This window comes from Lissotriton vulgaris, chromosome 9 (genome assembly GCF_964263255.1).
Source record: "Lissotriton vulgaris chromosome 9, aLisVul1.2, whole genome shotgun sequence".
Lineage (NCBI taxonomy): Eukaryota > Metazoa > Chordata > Amphibia > Caudata > Salamandridae > Lissotriton > Lissotriton vulgaris.
Window position 1 is genome coordinate 273,437,377 of NC_141697.1, and position 18,952 is coordinate 273,456,328.

The 18,952-nt window shown below is 48.8% G+C and overlaps 1 protein-coding gene across 1 annotated transcript in view; it reads right to left on the reverse strand.

Moving 5' to 3' along the window:
• The window catches only part of POMT2 (protein O-mannosyltransferase 2), a 475,144-nt gene that overhangs the window by 391,733 nt on the left and 64,459 nt on the right, over nt 1–18,952 (reverse strand). Inside the window, exon 3 of the mRNA XM_086937548.1 lies at nt 4,666–4,770. Coding sequence (XP_086793674.1) covers nt 4,666–4,770 — 105 coding nt within the window. The remainder of the gene's footprint in view (nt 1–4,665; nt 4,771–18,952) is intronic.

Here is an 18,952-nt window from a genome sequence, read left to right on the forward strand (position 1 = left end):
GTATTCTCCAGAGCAAAGCTCACATGAGAAGGGACGAGGCAGCAAAATGGTGCCCTCAGGTAAGCACGCTTGTTAGAACACACCATGGGCGTCCGCAGGGAGAGGGAAATGGGGGCCGAGAAGGGTGCAAGGCAGAGGGGGAGAAGGGTGCAAGGCAGAGGGGGAGAAGGATGCATGGTAGAGAAGGGTGCAAGGCAGAGGGGAGAAGGGTGCAAGGCAGAGGGGAGAAGGGTGCAAGGCAGAGGGGAGAAGGGTGCAAGGCAGAGAGGAGAAGGGTGCAAGGCAAAGAGGAGAAGGGTGCAAGGCAGAGAAGAGAAGGGTGCAAGGCAAAGAGGAGAAGGGTGCAAGGCAAAGAGGAGAAGGGTGCAAGGAAGAGAGGAGAAGGGTGCAAGGTAGAGAAGGGTGCAAGGCGGAGGGGGAGAAGGGTGCTAGGTAGAGAGGAGAAGGGTGCAAGGCGGAGGGGAGAAGGGTGCAAGGCAGATAGGAGAAGGGTGCAAGGCGGAGGGGAGAAGGGTGCAAGGCAGATAGGAGAAGGGTGCAAGGCAAAGAGGAGAAGGGTGCAAGGCAGAGAAGAGAAGGGTGCAAGGCAAAGAGGAGAAGGGTGCAAGGCAAAGAGGAGAAGGGTGCAAGGCAGAGAAGAGAAGGGTGCAAGGCAAAGAGGAGAAGGGTGCAAGGCAAAGAGGAGAAGGGTGCAAGGAAGAGAGGAGAAGGGTGCAAGGTAGAGAAGGGTGCAAGGCGGAGGGGGAGAAGGGTGCAAGGTAGAGAGAGAAAGGGTGCAAGGCGGAGGGGAGAAGGGTGCAAGGTGAAGGGGAGAAGGGTGCAAGGCAGAGGGGAGAAGGGTGCAAGGCAGAGGGGAGAAGGGTGCAAGGCAGAGGGGAGAAGGGTGCAAGGGAGAGAGGAGAAGGGTGCAAGGTAGAGAAGGGTGCAAGGCAGAGGAGGAGAAGGGTGCATGGCAGATAGGATAAGGGTGAAAGGCAGAGGGGAGAAGGGTGAAAGGCAGAGGGGAGAAGGGTGCAAGGCAGAGGGGAGAAGTGTGCAAGGCAGAGAAGAGAAGGGTGCAAGGCAAAGAGGAGAAGGGTGCAAGGAAGAGAGGAGAAGGGTGGAAGGTAGAGAAGGGTGCAAGGCGGAGGGGGAGAAGGGTGAAAGGTAGAGGGGAAAAGGGTGCAAGGTAGAGGGGAGAAGGGTGCAAGGCAGAGTGGAGAAGGGTGCAAGGCGGAGGGGAGAAGGGTGCAAGGCGGAGGGGAGAAGGGTGCAAGGTGGAGGGGAGAAGGGTGCAAGGCAGAGAGAAGGGTGCAAGGTAGAGAAGGGTGCAAGGTAGAGAAGGGTGCAAGGCGGAGGGGGAGAAGGGTGCATGGCAGATGGGAGAAGGGTGAAAGGCAGAGGGGAGAAGGGTGCAAGGCAGAGGGGAGAAGGGTGCAAGGAAGAGAGGAGAAGGTGCAATGTAGAGAAGGGTGCAAGGCGGAGGGGGAGAAGGGTGCAAGACAGAGGTGAGAAGGGTGCAAGGCAGAGGTGAGAAGGGTGCAAGGCAGAGAGGAGAAGGGTGCAAGGCAAAGGGGAGAAGGGTACAAGGCAAAGGGGAGATGGGTGCAAGGCAGAGGGGAAAAGGGTGCAAGGCAGAGGGGAGAAGGATGCAGGGTAGAGAAGGGTGCAAGGCGGCGGGGGAGAAGGGTGCAAGGCGGAGGGGGAGAAGGGTGCAAGGCAGAGAGGAGAAGGATGCAAGGTAAGTGTTACTTATAACGGCTGTATTGGTGACAGTGGCATAACAATCGCCCCGCATCCCTTGCAGTACGGCGGGTCACTGGCCTGAGAGCCCTAGACTGGCACGGAGAATGGGAGGGGGGCCCCCTCCATGTAGTTTGCAGGGGGGCCCCCTCATGTTTTGTTACGCCACTGCTTTAGTGATTTTTCAAATGATATTCTCAAGATTATCTGGTAAAACATGCAAGCTGGAATCCCACACACTGCACACCAATGTGAAAGGTTGGCCTGGCATATGATGTCCACTATTCTAGTGGGCACCTTGCACCAGTCCAAACGACCCTTATTGATGGTAGGTTTAAGACAACCTTTATAGAAAGCTATCCTAGTGGTAGGTGTGGAGAGCAGCCTTCAGGCTAACTCTTGAAGAAATGTGAAGCAGCTTGTTTTACCAGTCTGTAATCTCTTGAATGATCAAATGAAAGTACACCACACAAGGTATATATCAAATATATATGTATTTATTCTAAACGCAAACCCTCTAGTCTCTTTATGAGGCTAGAAGCAAAAGTACAATACAAGACTTTAAATAGCACACAGTAAACTAGCACAGTATACGTTTTGCCCTAGGGGCCTCACAAACCATATACTAAAAAAGTGGTATAAGAACCACGTGAGGGTTAGAAAGCAGGTCTAGGGCCTGTAGAACCGCTGGTGCAACCAGGAACCACCCAAGGTAGGGACGCAGGAGACCCACGAGAGATGCGTGCAGTGTCTAAACACAGCCACGAATCACCATTGACTTCTATAGAGAAAGTTTAAGTTAGAGTTTTAAAGTTGAATGACACTTAGGAGTGGACTGCGGTGAAACCCCTTTAGACTTAGACACTTCGAGAGTCAAGACCCACAGGAGCACCGAAGTACTCGTGTTACCTCACCCAGGGAAGCAGGGTGCATAGGTGTCTTTTCGTGTCGTGTTTCGTTGTTGATTCCAATGGAGAGCTGCGAAGAAGTGCTGCAGGCGACCAGAGGAAAAGTGTCCGGATGGATCCAAGGGTGGATCGGAGATCTGAAAAACCTGATAGCAGAGGGGACAGAGTCAGGGTCACTAGCCAGTGTCCAGGATGGCGACAGGAAGATGCCAGCCGATGCCAGGTGCTTTAAGGTGAAGTAGGTGAAGCTGGACTCTTCAGCCACGAGGACCAGGAGGCCTCGAAGACGACCAGGAGCTGGATTCGAGCCGTCCCACGAAGGATATCGAGTGCTGCGGCGTAGGAATCCGGATTGGACCCAACAAGGCTTGGCAACAACAACCCACGCAAGATGACAAGATTGGCTTCGGTGCAGATCAGCAAGGTCTGAGGGACTCACCCTTTGGAGGGGAGTCAGAGCATGTCTGAGCAACCAGGAAAGCTCAAGAAACAAAAGATTGTCCTTCGTGGGGACCCACTAGCCAACGGACTAGAGATCGCGAAGGAGTCTCGAGCTGGGGTGAAGAAAACGGGCCCACGAAACACTCGTGGAGTGTAGGCCTCTCAGCTTCGGTGCAAAAGGTGCTCGGGGCAGGGGCTTCAAATACCCCAATGCACAACTTCAGGAAGTAGGTGCACTTGCAAACTTGCAGGATGTCCAGGAGTTCAGCGTCCCACGTCTCTCGTGATAGCTAAAGGTCTCAGCTTTGCTGGGGACTCGTGTCAGCCTCGGACATGTCTGGAAGTCTGTGTCCTGTGTCGCTGATTCTTCTGGATCTGGCGGGAGCCTCCAAAATGCAGACCAAAGTTAGCGTTAACCACGAGGATTATAATGGACTTGATATGGCTATATCACAGAACAGCTATAAGGAAGGATCTCCGAAAAGCTGCAGAGGGGCTCAGCTCATGCTAGGGAACCCTCTCACACAAAACCAAGCACTCTGCCTTCAGGATTGTCAAGGCCTGCCATAGGAGTGACTTATAGGCTAATATGTGTCTATATATATAGGTAGATATAGGTATACTATATCTAAGTAAGGGGTGCTTACACCACCTTACCCAGGCTGCAAGTGCAGACCTGTGGTGGCATTTTGGAAGGCTTCCCAGTGGTGGCATAATACATGCTTCAGCCCCTGGTAGGCCTCTGGGGTACCTATGCCCTTGATACCTAAGGTACCATATACTAGGGGCTCACAAGGTAGCTCAGTAACCAATCTGGTATGTACCTAAAGTACATGCAATCAATTTAGAGAGTGAACAGCTAGGCTGTGGTCATGATTAGCAGGGCCACAGCCAGACTAAAGTCGAAAAACCAGTGAAACACAGCAAAAAGTGGGGGTAACCATAGGAAGCAGACCCTACTCTCCTACACCGGGCACCCTTGGTTTTGCATTTCCTAATTTTCAATTCCCAATTGGTAATCGCAAATTAGGTGATGCAAACCATTCTCACTATGGGCAATTTGGCCAATAGGAACAAATGGAGTAACATTTCCTAATAGCAATTCCCTAATTGCGATTACGGCTCTGTAGGAATCGCTATTAGGGAATTGCTTTTTTCTTACATATCATTTTGCACTCCCTAAATAGCGATTATCTAACATTCGCTATTTAGTGAATGTGAAATGGAATTTTGATACATGTGGCCATAAGTCCGCTCATTCACCTCCAAAATCAGTGAGGCGAGGAGTGTCTGTTCTACACAACCCCAGAGAACATCTCTGCACTCCTCCAGGGTGCCATCTACTCTCCTTTAAAGGCATCCCTGAACTCCTAATCTCTATTACTCAGCACTTAAGAGTGCTGTCATGTAGCCCCTTCACTCTTACACTGTACTCCCCAGTGCTGCTCTGTACACTCTTTACTGTCTAAAGTTTTGCAGTGCATACTAAAGAGCACTGCCCTGTCCACTCTCAAACAGGAGCTACAAATCCTGGGCGCTACATGGCATTCTAAGAGGAAGAACAGTTTGTTTTTTGTTTCTATAATGTACTCACCCCTCTCATTCCTACATAGTTATGTGTTCCATAATTATCACCTGGCCTCTGGAATGGGAAGGAGCCATTGTAACCACTCAAGTATCCTGAGAGTGCTATCAGCATCTGGAGGAACAGAGAACATAAGACAACAGTGACGTATACAGGCAGGTCTGGTAAAATGTCATTATAATATAGCACACTATAAGACACAGTTCACATCTTGCAAAATATGGTTATAAAACAACTAAAGGGAGACATCACAATGTGTAGGAAAAAGCCGAAAACAACAGGAAATAAGTGACGTATAATGTGAGCCTGGAAAATGTTATTAAAAGAGAACAACCTGGCAGTATGAAATGGACCTCGTATAATCTGTATTTTAAGTTAAAGTAGGAGACACCCATAACATGCGTAATCCATTGACTGGCACAATGTCAGCATCAACCACAACTTGCATCACAATAAAATAAAGTAATGTGTAAACAATGCTTTACCCTGAGAAATCGCCTTTTATCGACTGATTCGCTTAGTGAAATAGGTTACTTCTTTTGTATCTTTCGCCTCATCTTACATATAATCAGTAACTGCGTTTTTGGTTTCAGTAATTTTGCCTATAGTGCTATATTAGTTTTGTTTTGGTTCCTGTTTTGTTTGCTTTACACGTCAAGATTTGTTGCCTTTTCATGCAATACCTTTCCAACTATACTTCTAAAAAGGTGATCCTTCTTCTAAAGTCATCCTCGATTTCCAAGGCCTGCCATTTCTTTGCTCCCACTACTAGCAGTTCTTCTCTCTATTGCGTTATCTTTCTCCATCTTGAGCTGCTCCGCCACCTACTGCTTCCACCACTAGAGCATTTTAAAGTTGGCAGTCACCCTCTTGATCCCTCACCCATCCTTACCACTTTGTCATGTGTGTGAGTCTACCATACCCTCACGTCGCATTAGTCTTAGAAAGACTGCAGATGCTTTGTCCCCTTCACAATGTATGCTTGTAGCAATGCTACATATTTTTCAGAATTTCAGTGGCTACCCACCGCAGCCTAACCTTCAGTACCACTGCTTCGTAAGAATTGTATTATATTATAGCTTTTATAGAGTGCTTCCTACCTAGTTGTCAGGTGTTGAAGAGCTTTATCACACAGGTGGCATGCTGCACAAAGAGGGAGAGTGCGGCTGCATTTTTTGTAATTCCATTTGATCTCTTCTGTCACTCTTCCTCAGAGATATTTTAATCAGTTTACAGTCATTAAGCCGTTAGCTTTTTTCTCGACGGGCTTGTGCAAAAAACCCCCCAAAAAAAAGTTAAAAAAGAGCTGCACGTTATTGCTGTCAATAAATCTGAGGAAGGGATCTAAAAATGCAAGAAAATGCGTACTTCCTACTTTCACATAAAATGAAATGAAATGAAATGAAAAATTGCATTTGTATAGCGCATAACCGCCCTGGGGCCTCGCAGCGCTTGAAGATAAAATGGTTTTAGCGCAGGCTCGGGGCAGATCAGAGAGATTTAGCAAACAAATGCGTTTTTAGGGCCTTTCTGAACGAGAGGAGGTTGCTGTTACCCCGGATGGCAAAGGGGAGGGCATTCCAGAGTCTGGTCGCCGAATGGGAAAAAGAGCGGCCACCCCAAAGCACAAGTTACTTACCTTCGGTAACAATATATCTGTAAGAAACAGTAGTTAGTGTTAGATTCCTTACCTTAGAATATCCCCAGGCGTCAGGCTGGATCCGGAAAGTTTTCGTCAGCAGTACCCTTGCACGTCGGTAGGTGTACTTAGACGCCGCTCTCGCACGCTGACGTCAGTTCTGTACATAGTTTTCCACGCCAGGAAAGCAGAGCCATGATAGAAACCGACACTGGTGCCATAAAACTAGCGCCCTGAAAGGGATGACCTTAACCCTAGATATCGGTTCGCAGAAGGGGGAGGATGGGTGGGGCGGTAAGGAATCTAACACTAACGACTGTTTCTTACAGATATATTATTACCGAAGGTAAGTAACTTGTGCATCTGAAAGAAACAATAGTTAGTGTTACAGTCCTTACCTTAGAATAGATACCCCAGCAATACCAACCCCGGTGGTGGGTCTGCGAACCAAGATCACACCAGAAAGTCCTGGAGAACGGAACAGCCGAAAAAGCCATCTCTTTAGACTTGGCTGTCCAGACAGTAGTGCTTAGCAAACGTGTGCAGCGAGGCCCACGTAGCTGCCTGACAGATGTCCTGCAAGGGGACTCCCACGACCCAGGGCAGTAGTAGCCGCCGTGGCCCGAGTGGAATTGGCGCGTAGCCCCACAGGAGGCTCCTTTTTCGCCAAGGAGTAGCAAACCTTGATGCACAAAACGACCAACCAAGAGATGGTTCGCTTGTGCACCGCCCGTACCTTCTTAGCGCCCACGTAACCAACAAAGCTGGTCGTCCACCCGGAACTGGCATGTGCGATCTAGATAGAAGGAGAGCGCATGTTTTGGGTCCAGACGGTGGAGCCTCTCTTCCTCTTTCGAGGGATTCGGAGGCGGAAAGAAGGTGGGCAAGGTGATGGACTGCCCGACATGAAAGGCTGTAACCACCTTGGGCAGGAAAAAAGGACGAGTCCTCAGAACAACCTTGTCTGGATGGACAGAGAGGAAAGGAGTCTTAGAAGACAGAGCCTGGAGCTCACTCACTCTCCTGGCAGAGGTGATGGCAACCAGGAATGCAGTTTTAAGAGTCAGTAGCAGAAGAGGATAGTTATGAAGTGGCTCAAAGGGAGCACACATCAGATAAGTCAGAACAAGGTTCAAGTCCCACTGAGGCATCACGAAGGGAACATGAGGAAACATGTGTGTGATGCCTTTCAATAATCTATTTACAACAGGGGCACTTGAAAAGAGAAGGCTGATCAGGAAGCCTTAAGAAGGCTGAAATGGCGGAGATAGCCTTTGATAGTGCCCAGAGCAGAGCCCTGATGGGCAAGAGAAAGAAGGAAGAGAAGAACCTCTGAAAGGGGGGCAGAGAGTGGATCCACAGCCTTTGCTGTGCACCATGCCACAAATTTGTTCCACCTGCAGGCGTATACCGATTTTGTGGAGGGACGCCTGGCTGCCAGAATCACATCACAGACTTCAGGAGGCAAGTCAAATGGTCTCAACTGTGGACACTCAATCTCCACGCATGTAGGTGGAGACTGGACAGGTTCGGGTGGAGGACCGACCCTACTGCTGCCACAGAAGGTGCTCATGAAGACGCAGACGAATCGGGGGATCGACTGACATGCTGAGTAGCTCGGGATACCAGTATCTTCGAGCCCAGTCCGGAGCCATAAGGATGACTTGGCCCGGTCGCACCTGATCTTCTTCAGCACTCTGGGCAGAAGTGGTATAGGTGGAAAGGCTTACAATAGACAGCAGCTCCACTCACGACGAAAAGCGTCTCCAAGCGAGTGCCACCTTGGAAATACCAACGCGCAGAACTGATGACATTGCGCGTTCTTTTCTTTTGCGAATAGATCTAACCAAGGTTCTCCCCACTGCAGAAAGAGACCTTGTGCCACGTCCGAGTTCAGACGCCATTCGTGATCCATCATGCACAGGCGGCTGAGTTTGTCCGCCCTGGCATTCAGAGAACCTGCCAGGTGTTGAACCACCAGGGTGACGCCCAGGTGTTCCAGCCATGTCCAGAGGCGCAGAGCCTCCTGACAAAGGGACAACGACCCCACCCCGCCCTGTTTGTTGCAGTACCACATGGCGGTGGTGTTGTCCGTGAACACCTGCACTACACTTCCCCGGACAGAGGGAAGGAATGCCGTTAGTGCAAGTAGGATCGCCCGCAGCTCCAGAAGGTTGATATGGAGCCGGGACTCCGCCAGAGACCAGAGGCCTCTGATCTCCGCCTCTCCCATGTGGCCCCCCATCCCAGAAGGGACGCATCCGTCACCACTACGTGCTCCGGTTGGGGAAGGGAGAGGGTTCTGCCGCTGACCCAATCGCGGTCTGTGAGCCACCACTGCAACTGTATCGCAGTGCCCTCTGAGATCAGGACGTGGTCGTACAGGTTGCCCTGATACTGTGCCCACTGGAACTTCAGGTCCCACTGCAGAGCCCGCATCCGCCACCTGGCATGATGCACCAGTAGGATGCAGGAGGCCGTCAGCCCCAGGAGCCGCAGCGTCAGCCTGACCGAAATTCGGGATAAAGGCTGAAAGATTGGAAACAGAGCCAGAATATCCCAAACCCGCCGCTCGGGAGGATAAACCCGAAACTGCGCCGAGTCCAGAACCGCTCCGATGAAGAGGAGCTTCTGAGAGGGAATCAGGTGCGACATCGGCACGTTGATGGAGAACCCCAGCAAATGCAGGAGGTTGGCTGTAGTCTGGAGGTGGTTGACGACTGTCTGGGGCGAGCCTGCCTTCATCAACCAGTCGTCGAGATAGGGGAAGACTGGAACCCCTGATCTGCGCAGATGAGCTGAGACCACCGCCATCAGTTTCGTGAACACCCGAGGGGCGCTGGTAAGGCCGAAGGGAAGCACAGTAAACTGAAAGTGCTCTTGGCCTACCGTGAACCGCAGGTAGCGCTGGTGGGCCGGCAGGACGGGGATTTGGAAATATGCATCCTGCAAGTCCAATGCTACCATCCAGTCTCCAGGGTCTAGGGCAGCGAGGAGCTTACTGGAGGCTGAAGCACTTCAGTGAGGAGATTAATCCTCACGGCCGCAGCAGGGAGCTCAAGAGCCAAGGCCTTGGCTGCCCTACGCAACACCACAGCATGCGTAGCACCCTCCTCCGTAGCCACGGAAGGAGGAGAGATTAATCCAGAGCCGGGCGACGTGTCCAAACCACTGGCCTCCCCAAGCTCATCTGCCCAGTCCTAACTCAACTGTCACTGCCGTGCCAGAGGGTCCTCAGACCCCTCCCAGTCCTCCCCTTCCTCTGTGTCCTGGTAAACAGGCTGGAATAACGGAGCCGGGTCGTAGGTGAAGGCGTCACCTATCGATGCCGTTCCGACACCGGACCCGGACCGGGGCTGACACTGGGGCCGACGTCGTCCGAGGACGGCGCCGGGAGGGACACCATTGGGGTCGGCGCCACCAGAGGAGTCGTAAGGTCAACCGGGATCCAGGCACGGATACCACGGGGGTCGGCGGCGTCGGGACTGAAGTCGACGACGGCACCGGGGCCGAAGCACCCGACGGCGCCAGGCCCAGAGCCACTGGCCCGCCTAGGCCCCCAGTCAGGTCTCCGGGGCCCGAAGGCGCGCCGGCAGGCTTCAATGGAGGAAAGTGAGTCCTCATGCGAATGAGGAAATCTCGAATCTCCTCCGGTGTCGCTCGCAGGCCAGGGATGGGCCTGGAGGCGGCGCCTGCGGCTCCGGCGGTGTCGCCCGAGCCCTCAGCCGCGTCGCGTGAGGGGAGTCCAAAGAGCGATGTCTTCTCTTTGACTTTTTCTTTGAGTGCCTCGACTTACCGGAGAACTTGGAGCCCGACGAGTGATGGTGATGACTTGACGAGCGACGACTGCAGCACCGCGACCGGTCCCTCGACTTCCTCCTCGACCAGGACCTCGACCTGCGCGGAACCGACTGCCGGATTTTGAGTAGCTTGCGGGACCGCTCCAGCCTAGCTTTCGAGGTCAAGGCCCGGCAGTTGGGGCACGACTTGTCATCGTGGTCGGCCCCGAGGCAGTAGAGACACCGATGGTGGGGGTCGGTCACCGACATCAGGCGGTGACAGGCGTCGCACGGCTTGAAGCCAGGCATCCCTACGGCACCAGGAGTCGAAGTCGACTCGAAAGGAGATCCAAAATAGATCAAAAAAGTTAGTAAAAAAATGACTAAGAGTACTGCTCTTCCCGGATCTGCGTTAGCTGACACGGAAAAAAGAAGAACTGATATCAGCGCGCGAGGGCGGCGTCTAAGTACTCAGACGGCGTCATTCCGGCGATCAAGACACCGACGACGCGCAAGGATACTGCTGACGAAAACAGGATCCAGCCTGACGCCTGGGGATATTCTAAGGTAAGGAATCTAATGTAAGGAATCTAACACTAACCTGTTTCTTTCAGATTGGATTTTACAAAATGGCGACCACAAAACCTATATTTGTTTTAAACTAGGGAGCAGATAGATAACACATCCATTCTGCCATCCCTTCTAGTTACACGCATCCACCACTGGACAAAGTAGTTGCTTGGCGTCTCCATTCAGGGATGTTCCTTTTACTTTGACCTTTTGCAGCTTTACTAGTAATACACATTTTCTGTTCCCTGCTACCAGCTTCTCATTTAGCTATTGACGGAACATAAGGAGGCAAAAATATAAACCATAATTTCAGATTGCTGAGGTATTTACCTCCCTATTCGGCAACATGAGTTAAAAAAAGAAGCACAATAGAGTTCCTGGCACATTTTGTGTTTCTCCAAGTGTAATTACAACCAGCATTTTACGGGTGATGTGAAGGAATTTTATAATGATATGCGAGATAACGCAACACACAACAATAATCAGAGGTGATCATAATGCTGCACACATTAATATTATACAGACTGGACAGAGAATAGGCCTGCGCACCAAAATATAAAAATAAAAGAGGCCTCTAGTAGTGATTTAGATGGCTGAAAAAGTGACCCATGGTTGCAAATACTTGTAAAGCGTTTGGAAGACATAGAAGGCTCCAAGTATTTGTGCTTGCAGCATACAAGTTTATTTTAGCATAAGGGAAATTGAAGGGAAAAACTGACCCAGCAGACCATAAACAGGCCCATAAACAACCCAAAAACATCGACCACACACTGACTGACCTGTCAGAGCAGCCCGTCGGGCACTGTCCGATTGCCCTATCGGCCAGTCCGACCCCGTTTACAAGCGCTTCCAAACAAGGCCACGTGACTTTCTGCAAACGGAACCAGATTTCGCTTCCAACATTTCTTCTCTCTTTCTTTTCAGCCCAGGCCACGTCGGAGAGTAAGCCAAAGCGCAGCCTACGCAGGCTGAGACCTCAGCAGCCAGAGCCTGATGCTTTTCACTATCTTATGCATGATGATAACGTGTTCACGTCCTCCTGGCTCATGAATCATTCACCTCGTATCCGTTCCTTCTTCATCTGCTCACTGAGAAACAATTTTTGACAGCGTTGCTAGGGGACAGCTTCATGTACAGTGGTTACGTCACTGTTCATCTCTGTGACGCATGCTTCGGATAGGGCTTGGGTTGTGGCACTGAACGAAACATGGACAAAATATCCACGGCCTCGTCTTTAAGCAAAGCAGAGAACTACCGAGAAGAACATATGAGAGATCTGCCGAATGTATTTAAGCAAAGGATTGTTGGCAAACAATGTGTATGATCAAATACAAAAAGTGTATTACATTCATATACAGATAAATTTCACCTTAGTGTATCAGATTATATCAGTGCATTCAGAAGTATTTTTTGAAAGGAGTCATTTTCAAACATGAAAGCAGAAATGTGCATGCCTCTCTTTCCTTGACAACAATGTCAATTAGAGAACTACAATGCAAGTCAGTTGTCATGTTGACCCCTCCAGGTGCCTAGGATGTGTTATATATGTACAACATTACAGTTTATTGAATCACAGGATTTGTACAGAGCACATCCTAAACTCATGTATTTCAAGGTGCTCTCATAATGTGATGATAAAGAACAAGAATGAAAAGTGACATAATACAATTGCCTAGGATCACATATTTTGGTGAAATGGGGAAGCTGGGATTGATCCCAGGTTTTCTGGTTTCACATGGTGCAGACCTATTTCATTACAATTCCCAGTTTATGTTTAAAAACTCACTTTTCATAAATACATTACCAAAGCATAATGTGGTAGTGCATTGTCATTTACAGATAGCATCTTTTCCGTTGAAATTGCCCACTAACATGTAGTTTTACTGATAATAGCCTATAAAGAAATTTTGGAAATTAAGTTTCAGCAAAAATATTTAAGATTTGCACATCACCAAGTAAATTTTTCAAATTTGTTTTGATCCTGTTAAAAAATATTTTTCACAACAGAATTACAAAAATGGGTCTTCATAACTAATGAAATATATATGAACTGTTTGAACAGTTCACTTAGCTATTTCAGAGCTGTGTTAGAAAAAAGCCTGATGTCTTACATCCTTTCATTGAACAGGCTCTGCACAGATCAATTGCCACACAGTTATCTTTACAAAATCCTCTAACTTAGTCAGACAGAAAAATAAATGTAATAAGATAAACTGCCTTTTGACCTCTGTCTCCCAAAGCAGCCAAATGTGACAAGAGAACAAGATTTAATGGCATCTTTATTGCTCGTTCACTTTGTGAGCAATTAAGATGCCTTTAAATCTTTTTATCTTGTCAAATTTGCACTGCTTTCAGATAGAGTGGCCAAAAGTCAGTATGTCTTCCCTGAAGTTAGAGGATATTCAACTTGCCAGAAAGGGAGAGTAGTCCCTAAAAAAAGCTTGTCCTGTGAGTGGATTTTTTCAGCCCATATTCTGCACATGGAAAGCGAGTGAAAATATGGGTGGACCCTGAAGTCCCCTTTATACACTGGTATATTATGACCTTGACTGGTTGGATGTATTTATGGTTAATATATGTGCACCTAACAGAGAGAATAGAGACTTCTTCCAAGAGGTCATTCAGTCAGCAACACCTTGTATTTATGGCTCCATGATATGGACCTCGGTGTATTGATGTTGTTCTGCATCTTATGACATCACTAGTCATGTTGGACCACTTTTTTATTACAAGGGAACAAACAGAACTTTTGGGATGCACTGTATCTGGGCAGGTTTCTATCTGATCACTCCCTGTTAAAACTGTCTTGGTTGGGGGAGCGAGTCAGGGCCAGGATCCCAACCTGGAGACTGAAGGTGGAAGCTCTCCAGGACACTGCTTTTGCATACAAGGTCAAAGACACAGACATTTCTTCGAGGATAACTGGGGAATGGTCAGTAGTCAGGCGGTGGAATGGGAAGCCATAAAGACAGTGGTGCAATTGGAGCAGAAGTTGTCGGCACAAGAGGAACTCCTCACACATTTGGAGAAATTGATGCCAGGGAACACAAGCACGATACTAGAGTCGACAAGGGGTATGGCAGATACGTGGGTCACTCGGGACAGGTTCACAAATATTGCATACAACAGCTGAAAAGAGGAAGGGATGGTAACACGGTAGTCATGCAGCCAGGCATTAATGACACCTCCAAGAAGCACTTGCTGCAGGTGTTTAGACAGGCATGACAGGAAGAAACAGGAGTAATTGTTTTTATTTTAGTTTTTATTTAATGTGATTTTATATAGCGCGAACTTTACCCGAAGGTGTCAGAGCGCTTTACATAAGAACCAGTTGCAAAACATAAGGACTAAGGATTACCTGCTTTACATAAAAGATACAAACAGAAAAAAATGCAAATGTACAAGATGTAAAGTCACACAAGGAAGAGATACAAACAGAGAGAAATATTGCAAATGTACAAATAGTAAAGTCACTCAAGGAAGAGATACGAATGGATATACTCTAAGAGTCACATAGAAATGGTAGAGAGTACAAAGGTCTACTGCATATACTAGTGATTAGAGTTATCTCTATATACAGAAAAGCAGAGTTCCATTAAGTGGGGTCGAAGGGGGGATGCAGTCACAGCACCAAGGGAGGGTGGGAGGGATACACGGGTAAGGAGAAAAGGCAAATCAGAAAAGGGAAGAAACATTTGAGGATCGTCAAGGGTGAAACGAGAGAAGAGGGTTAAAGGACGACGGAATGGGCATGATGGCGGGTCAGGGTCCAGAGAAAAGCGGCCGAGAACAGCAGCAAAATGGCATCCAGGACAAATAAAATAAAGAAGTCCAGGAGAGTTAGTGGCGTAGTATCTTTCATTCGAATGTGGCTGCAGGGCTGCTGTCTGTATCTGGTGTTTTCACGGCCCGCTGCTTTGTTTTGCGGAGGGGTGTGTCTGTCCCGAGAGCCGCTCCGCACGGGCCCTCTCTACTGGCCCAGAATTGCGGGGGCTGCCGCAGACGCGGGGCAGCCGGGGAGCGCGGCCAAGGCTCACCTTTCTCGGCGAGGGCTGCATGGTGATCCTGCAGGTCCGGGAGAACCATAAATCCCTGGTGTGGAGAGGAGCCTCTGGCCCGGCTCTGGCCCCCGGGGCGCGTGGAGCCCCGGCTCCGCTTCAGAGCGGGCCGGGGGAGCCGCTGTTGTTGGGTGGTGGGTTGGACGCCAGGATGACGGGCTTCCCGCTCCCCACATGCCCCTCTCGGCACGCCATTTGCCGCCAATCGCTGCGGCTGCCCCGCGCTAGCGGCTCATGGAGCGGGCTCCCCTGGAGGTTGCAGTGGTGGCAGTGCTCGCCGCTGCTAGGGACCTTTAAAGCCACTCGCTTGTCTCACCCCCAAAATCCTCCAGGCTTCAATGATGCCACTCGAGCTGCAGAGGTTAACGGAAAAGCAGATGGCGTGGATGAGGCCCCTCGGCTAAAGATTACCTTTTGGAATCAATACTTGAATTACAGAGTGGCAAAGCACTTGGGAGCAATGTCCTCCCCGTGGATGTCTACAGTAAGTTTCAAGGGATGCTGTCAAAAACGCTTCTGGAAGTCCAGCTTGAAGAGTTTGAGGCTGGTAAGCTGTCAAACACCAACATTCTTTTGCTTCTTAAGCCAGGTAGGGACCCACTAGAAGGAACGTCAATCAGACCATCATCAATGATAAATAAGGATACAAAAATATTAAGTAAACTATTAGTTACGAGACAGATGTGTATTGTAGGCTTGAGATAACCTGTCCTGGTTCATCATGGGACATAGCTCTACCCACAATCTACAACAGCTTACACATCTTGAATGCCTAGCAAGATTCTGAGAAACACTACGCCCTTGCTGTCCTGGATACCGAAAAATAATTTTTCACTGTGGGGTGGGAATACTTATTGCAGGTGTTGAGGCAACTATTATACAAACATATATTTTTGGGCTGTATCAAACGGTTGTATGTTGGAACAGCAAGTTCCACAACAATCAATTCCCTAAATTCGAGGTCACTACAACAACCTTGTCTAAACCATTTTTTTACCACGTATTCCTTTTCCACGATTTTTCGTGGTAAGGAATGCCTGCTAAAAAAAAATGCATACTCACTACTACCCAGATCCCCCCTAACCCTCCCACCCACTAAAAACTAATCCCAACCCCTACCCCTAAAAACAAACATGATCACCCACACCCGCTAAAAACGAACACAACCCCCTGTAAACTAACACCAACCCCACCCACCCCTGAAAACTAACCCCATACTCCCTCAACCCCTGAAGACTAACCTCAAACCCCTTAAAAACTAACCCAGCACCTCCAAAATACTAACCCCAACCCCTCCACCCCCTGAGAACGTACCCAACCCCGCTCACCCCCCTAAAACTAACCCCAAACCCCACACCCCCTAAAAACGAACCCAACCCCCCACTCTCTGAAAACTAACCCCACACCCCCTAAAAACTAACCACAAACCCCTGTTACCTGTTCCTGTGCGATGCTCCTCGGAACTCCACCTCGCCCGAACACTAGACCGAATCAGTCTTCACCACGCACATGCGTGGTTAAGGCTGAGTCTGTTGCGGGGATACTGCACCTACACAGAACTATGCACAGGAAAAGAGGACCTCGGTGTATAGGGGTGTTCCAACCTATCACCTTAGTACCCAAAATCTCCAAACCGACTAGCTATTCATTCTACTCCAAAATCACAAAGCTACAAATGATTAGACAACCCAGAACACAACACTCCCGACTCTCTCAGGAATCGAGGTAGCAAAACGAACCCTTTTGCTCACTCACTCGTACTTGTCCACAATAAGAATTGGCAGTCACTTACTTTAATAGTTCAAAATGTTTATTTTAACTATTGTGCTCTATAATACATATACGAGCAACTACCAGCAGCAAAATGCATGAACCAAAACAATTAGCATTTTTACAATTCCATAGAGTACGAAGGGAGATGTCCTAATATAGAGACAGTGGCAAAAGAACTATAAGGCCTAACCACCCTCCCCTTGACTGGAAGAAGTTTATTATATAAAAGAAGATCTCTGGGCTTTGTCAGTAGACCCCATACCTTAAAGCCTGGAAAAATAAGCAGGGTAAAGCTAGAAACTATGAAAAAGAGCGGGAAAAATGGGAAACTTTGATTACCCGAACACAGAGGTGTATCATTTGGCTGCACAATTGTGCATGTAGTCCAACTGATTGAAGAGGGTCTAACTGGAAAAGCAGTTACTAAAGAGTATGCATGGTGAAACATCATTATTAGAAATACTTATGGTGCGGATACTATCTCACAAATCAAAACATAAAAGGGAGGGTGGGGAATATTAAAGACTTATTCATTTAGGTCAACACCTTTTTCGACTTGGCACTAACAGACCTCTATGTCTTCGATGCATTTGTGAGGTACCAGCCCATCCCAGTGCCCATATTTGTTCTGCCACGTGGGCAGGGCATGGAAGTGGGCAGTGAAAAAACTCCGGAAGAGATGGTCATTTGCATCCGACATGGACATCTGCAGTGTACAGCCCATAAGGAATACTGGATGTGACATGGGGGTGGCACAATGGAGGACTAGGGGGATGTGACAATGATGGGATATTTATCACATTCATGGAAGCTCATGGGGTCCTTAGGGTTGGTCAGGGTATATTTTTGCAATACATAAATTGGCGTAAACAGCTGGAGAGAGATGTGGAGACTTCTCGGACGCTCCCAAGGCAACAGAAACTATGGTTGGAATGTCGAACTTGGCACAGTACGAACTACTGATCATAAACTTGTATAATAACCGTGGTGCTAAAACAAGAGGAGGGGGTGTGGCCATTTTCTTTAAAAAGCAGCTAATAGTTACCAAAATAGTGGCAGAAAATATTGATTAAGCAGACATACTTGGGCTGAAAATTTCCTTTTAAAACGCCTGCCTTCTCCTTTTGGCAGTGTATCGCCCACCGAGGTCAACCCCATGTGTTAATGACCTCCTCTCGGAGATAATCTCCGACCTCTGCACACGGTGCCAAAAATTGCTTGTGGTTGGGGACTTAAATTATCACTGGGATAAAACTCCAAAAGAGCCCCTTGCCTGCCAACTTGAGATATTGATGAACACAATGGGTCTCCATTAACTGGTTGATGGCCCCACCCACACTAAAGGTCACATCTTGGACCTTATATGAACCTCTCAACCTCGGGCTAGTCGAATAGACATTAGCCCTTGTTCTTGGTCCGTCCACTCATTAATTAATTGCTGGGTCTCGATGGACAGCCAACTGTCTAAACCTCCTCAAGAATGGAAAATGGTGCGAAACTGGAAAAAAATAGAGCCTGCAATTTTAGTGGACAATCTACTCAGGTCTCCCCCCCACTAAATTTGGGGGGCTATAGTGCAGCTATAAACCAAGTGGCACCAGAACGTCGAAGGGAAAGGGTCAGGGACAAGGGCAAAGGGGCACCCTGGTTCAATCGGTTGCTAAGAGAAAGGAAGCAAAAGCTCCGGCAAGCGGAGAGACAATGGCGTAAAACTAATGACCCAGCTGAGCTGGAAATCTACAAGACTATACTCACCTCATACAAAAGAAACATCTGGACTACTAAAGACGAGTATTATAAGACCAGAATCTCTATAGCAGCAAACTAACAGAAATAGACTTTCAGAATTTTGAAGGGACTCAGCAAAAAGTCAGAGCGGAAAACGGCAGTTGAGTCTATTGACTGTAACACCTTCCAATCCTTCTTCCTGCAGAAGGTCATGGACATCCTCTCTGAGATAGACAACACTCCTGTCAATCATAGCACCCCACCCCTGCCCCAAGACCCTTCCCCCTGTCAGCTACTTACCACTTTTCCCAAATTGGACCCTGCTTCCCTAGCATCAGTGATAACTCAGATCAAATCAGGTTCTCCCACAGATCCCTGTCCTCCTAGGTTCTTTAAATGGCTAAAGGAGGCTAGAGTCATACCCCTGCTAAAGAAGCCAGGGGCAGACACGGCCAACCCTAAAAACTAGAGGCCTAACTTCCAGCTATCCTTCCTGGCCAAAGTTTTGGAAAAACATGTCCTCAAAACACTCATCTTTCCTGGAGGTCCACCAGCTACTCCAGGGGCGCCGGGCCGGTTTTAGGGCCCATCCCCGTACTGAGCTGGTAATGCTGTCAGTACTTGATGAGCTCAGAGTTTTGGCTGACAGATCTAATAAAATCAGGGCGCTGGGTTTTTTACTATCAGCCGCATTCGATACGGTCAGCCATGCACAACTGCTGGCCAGACTCCCTGCTCTGGGCATCCGC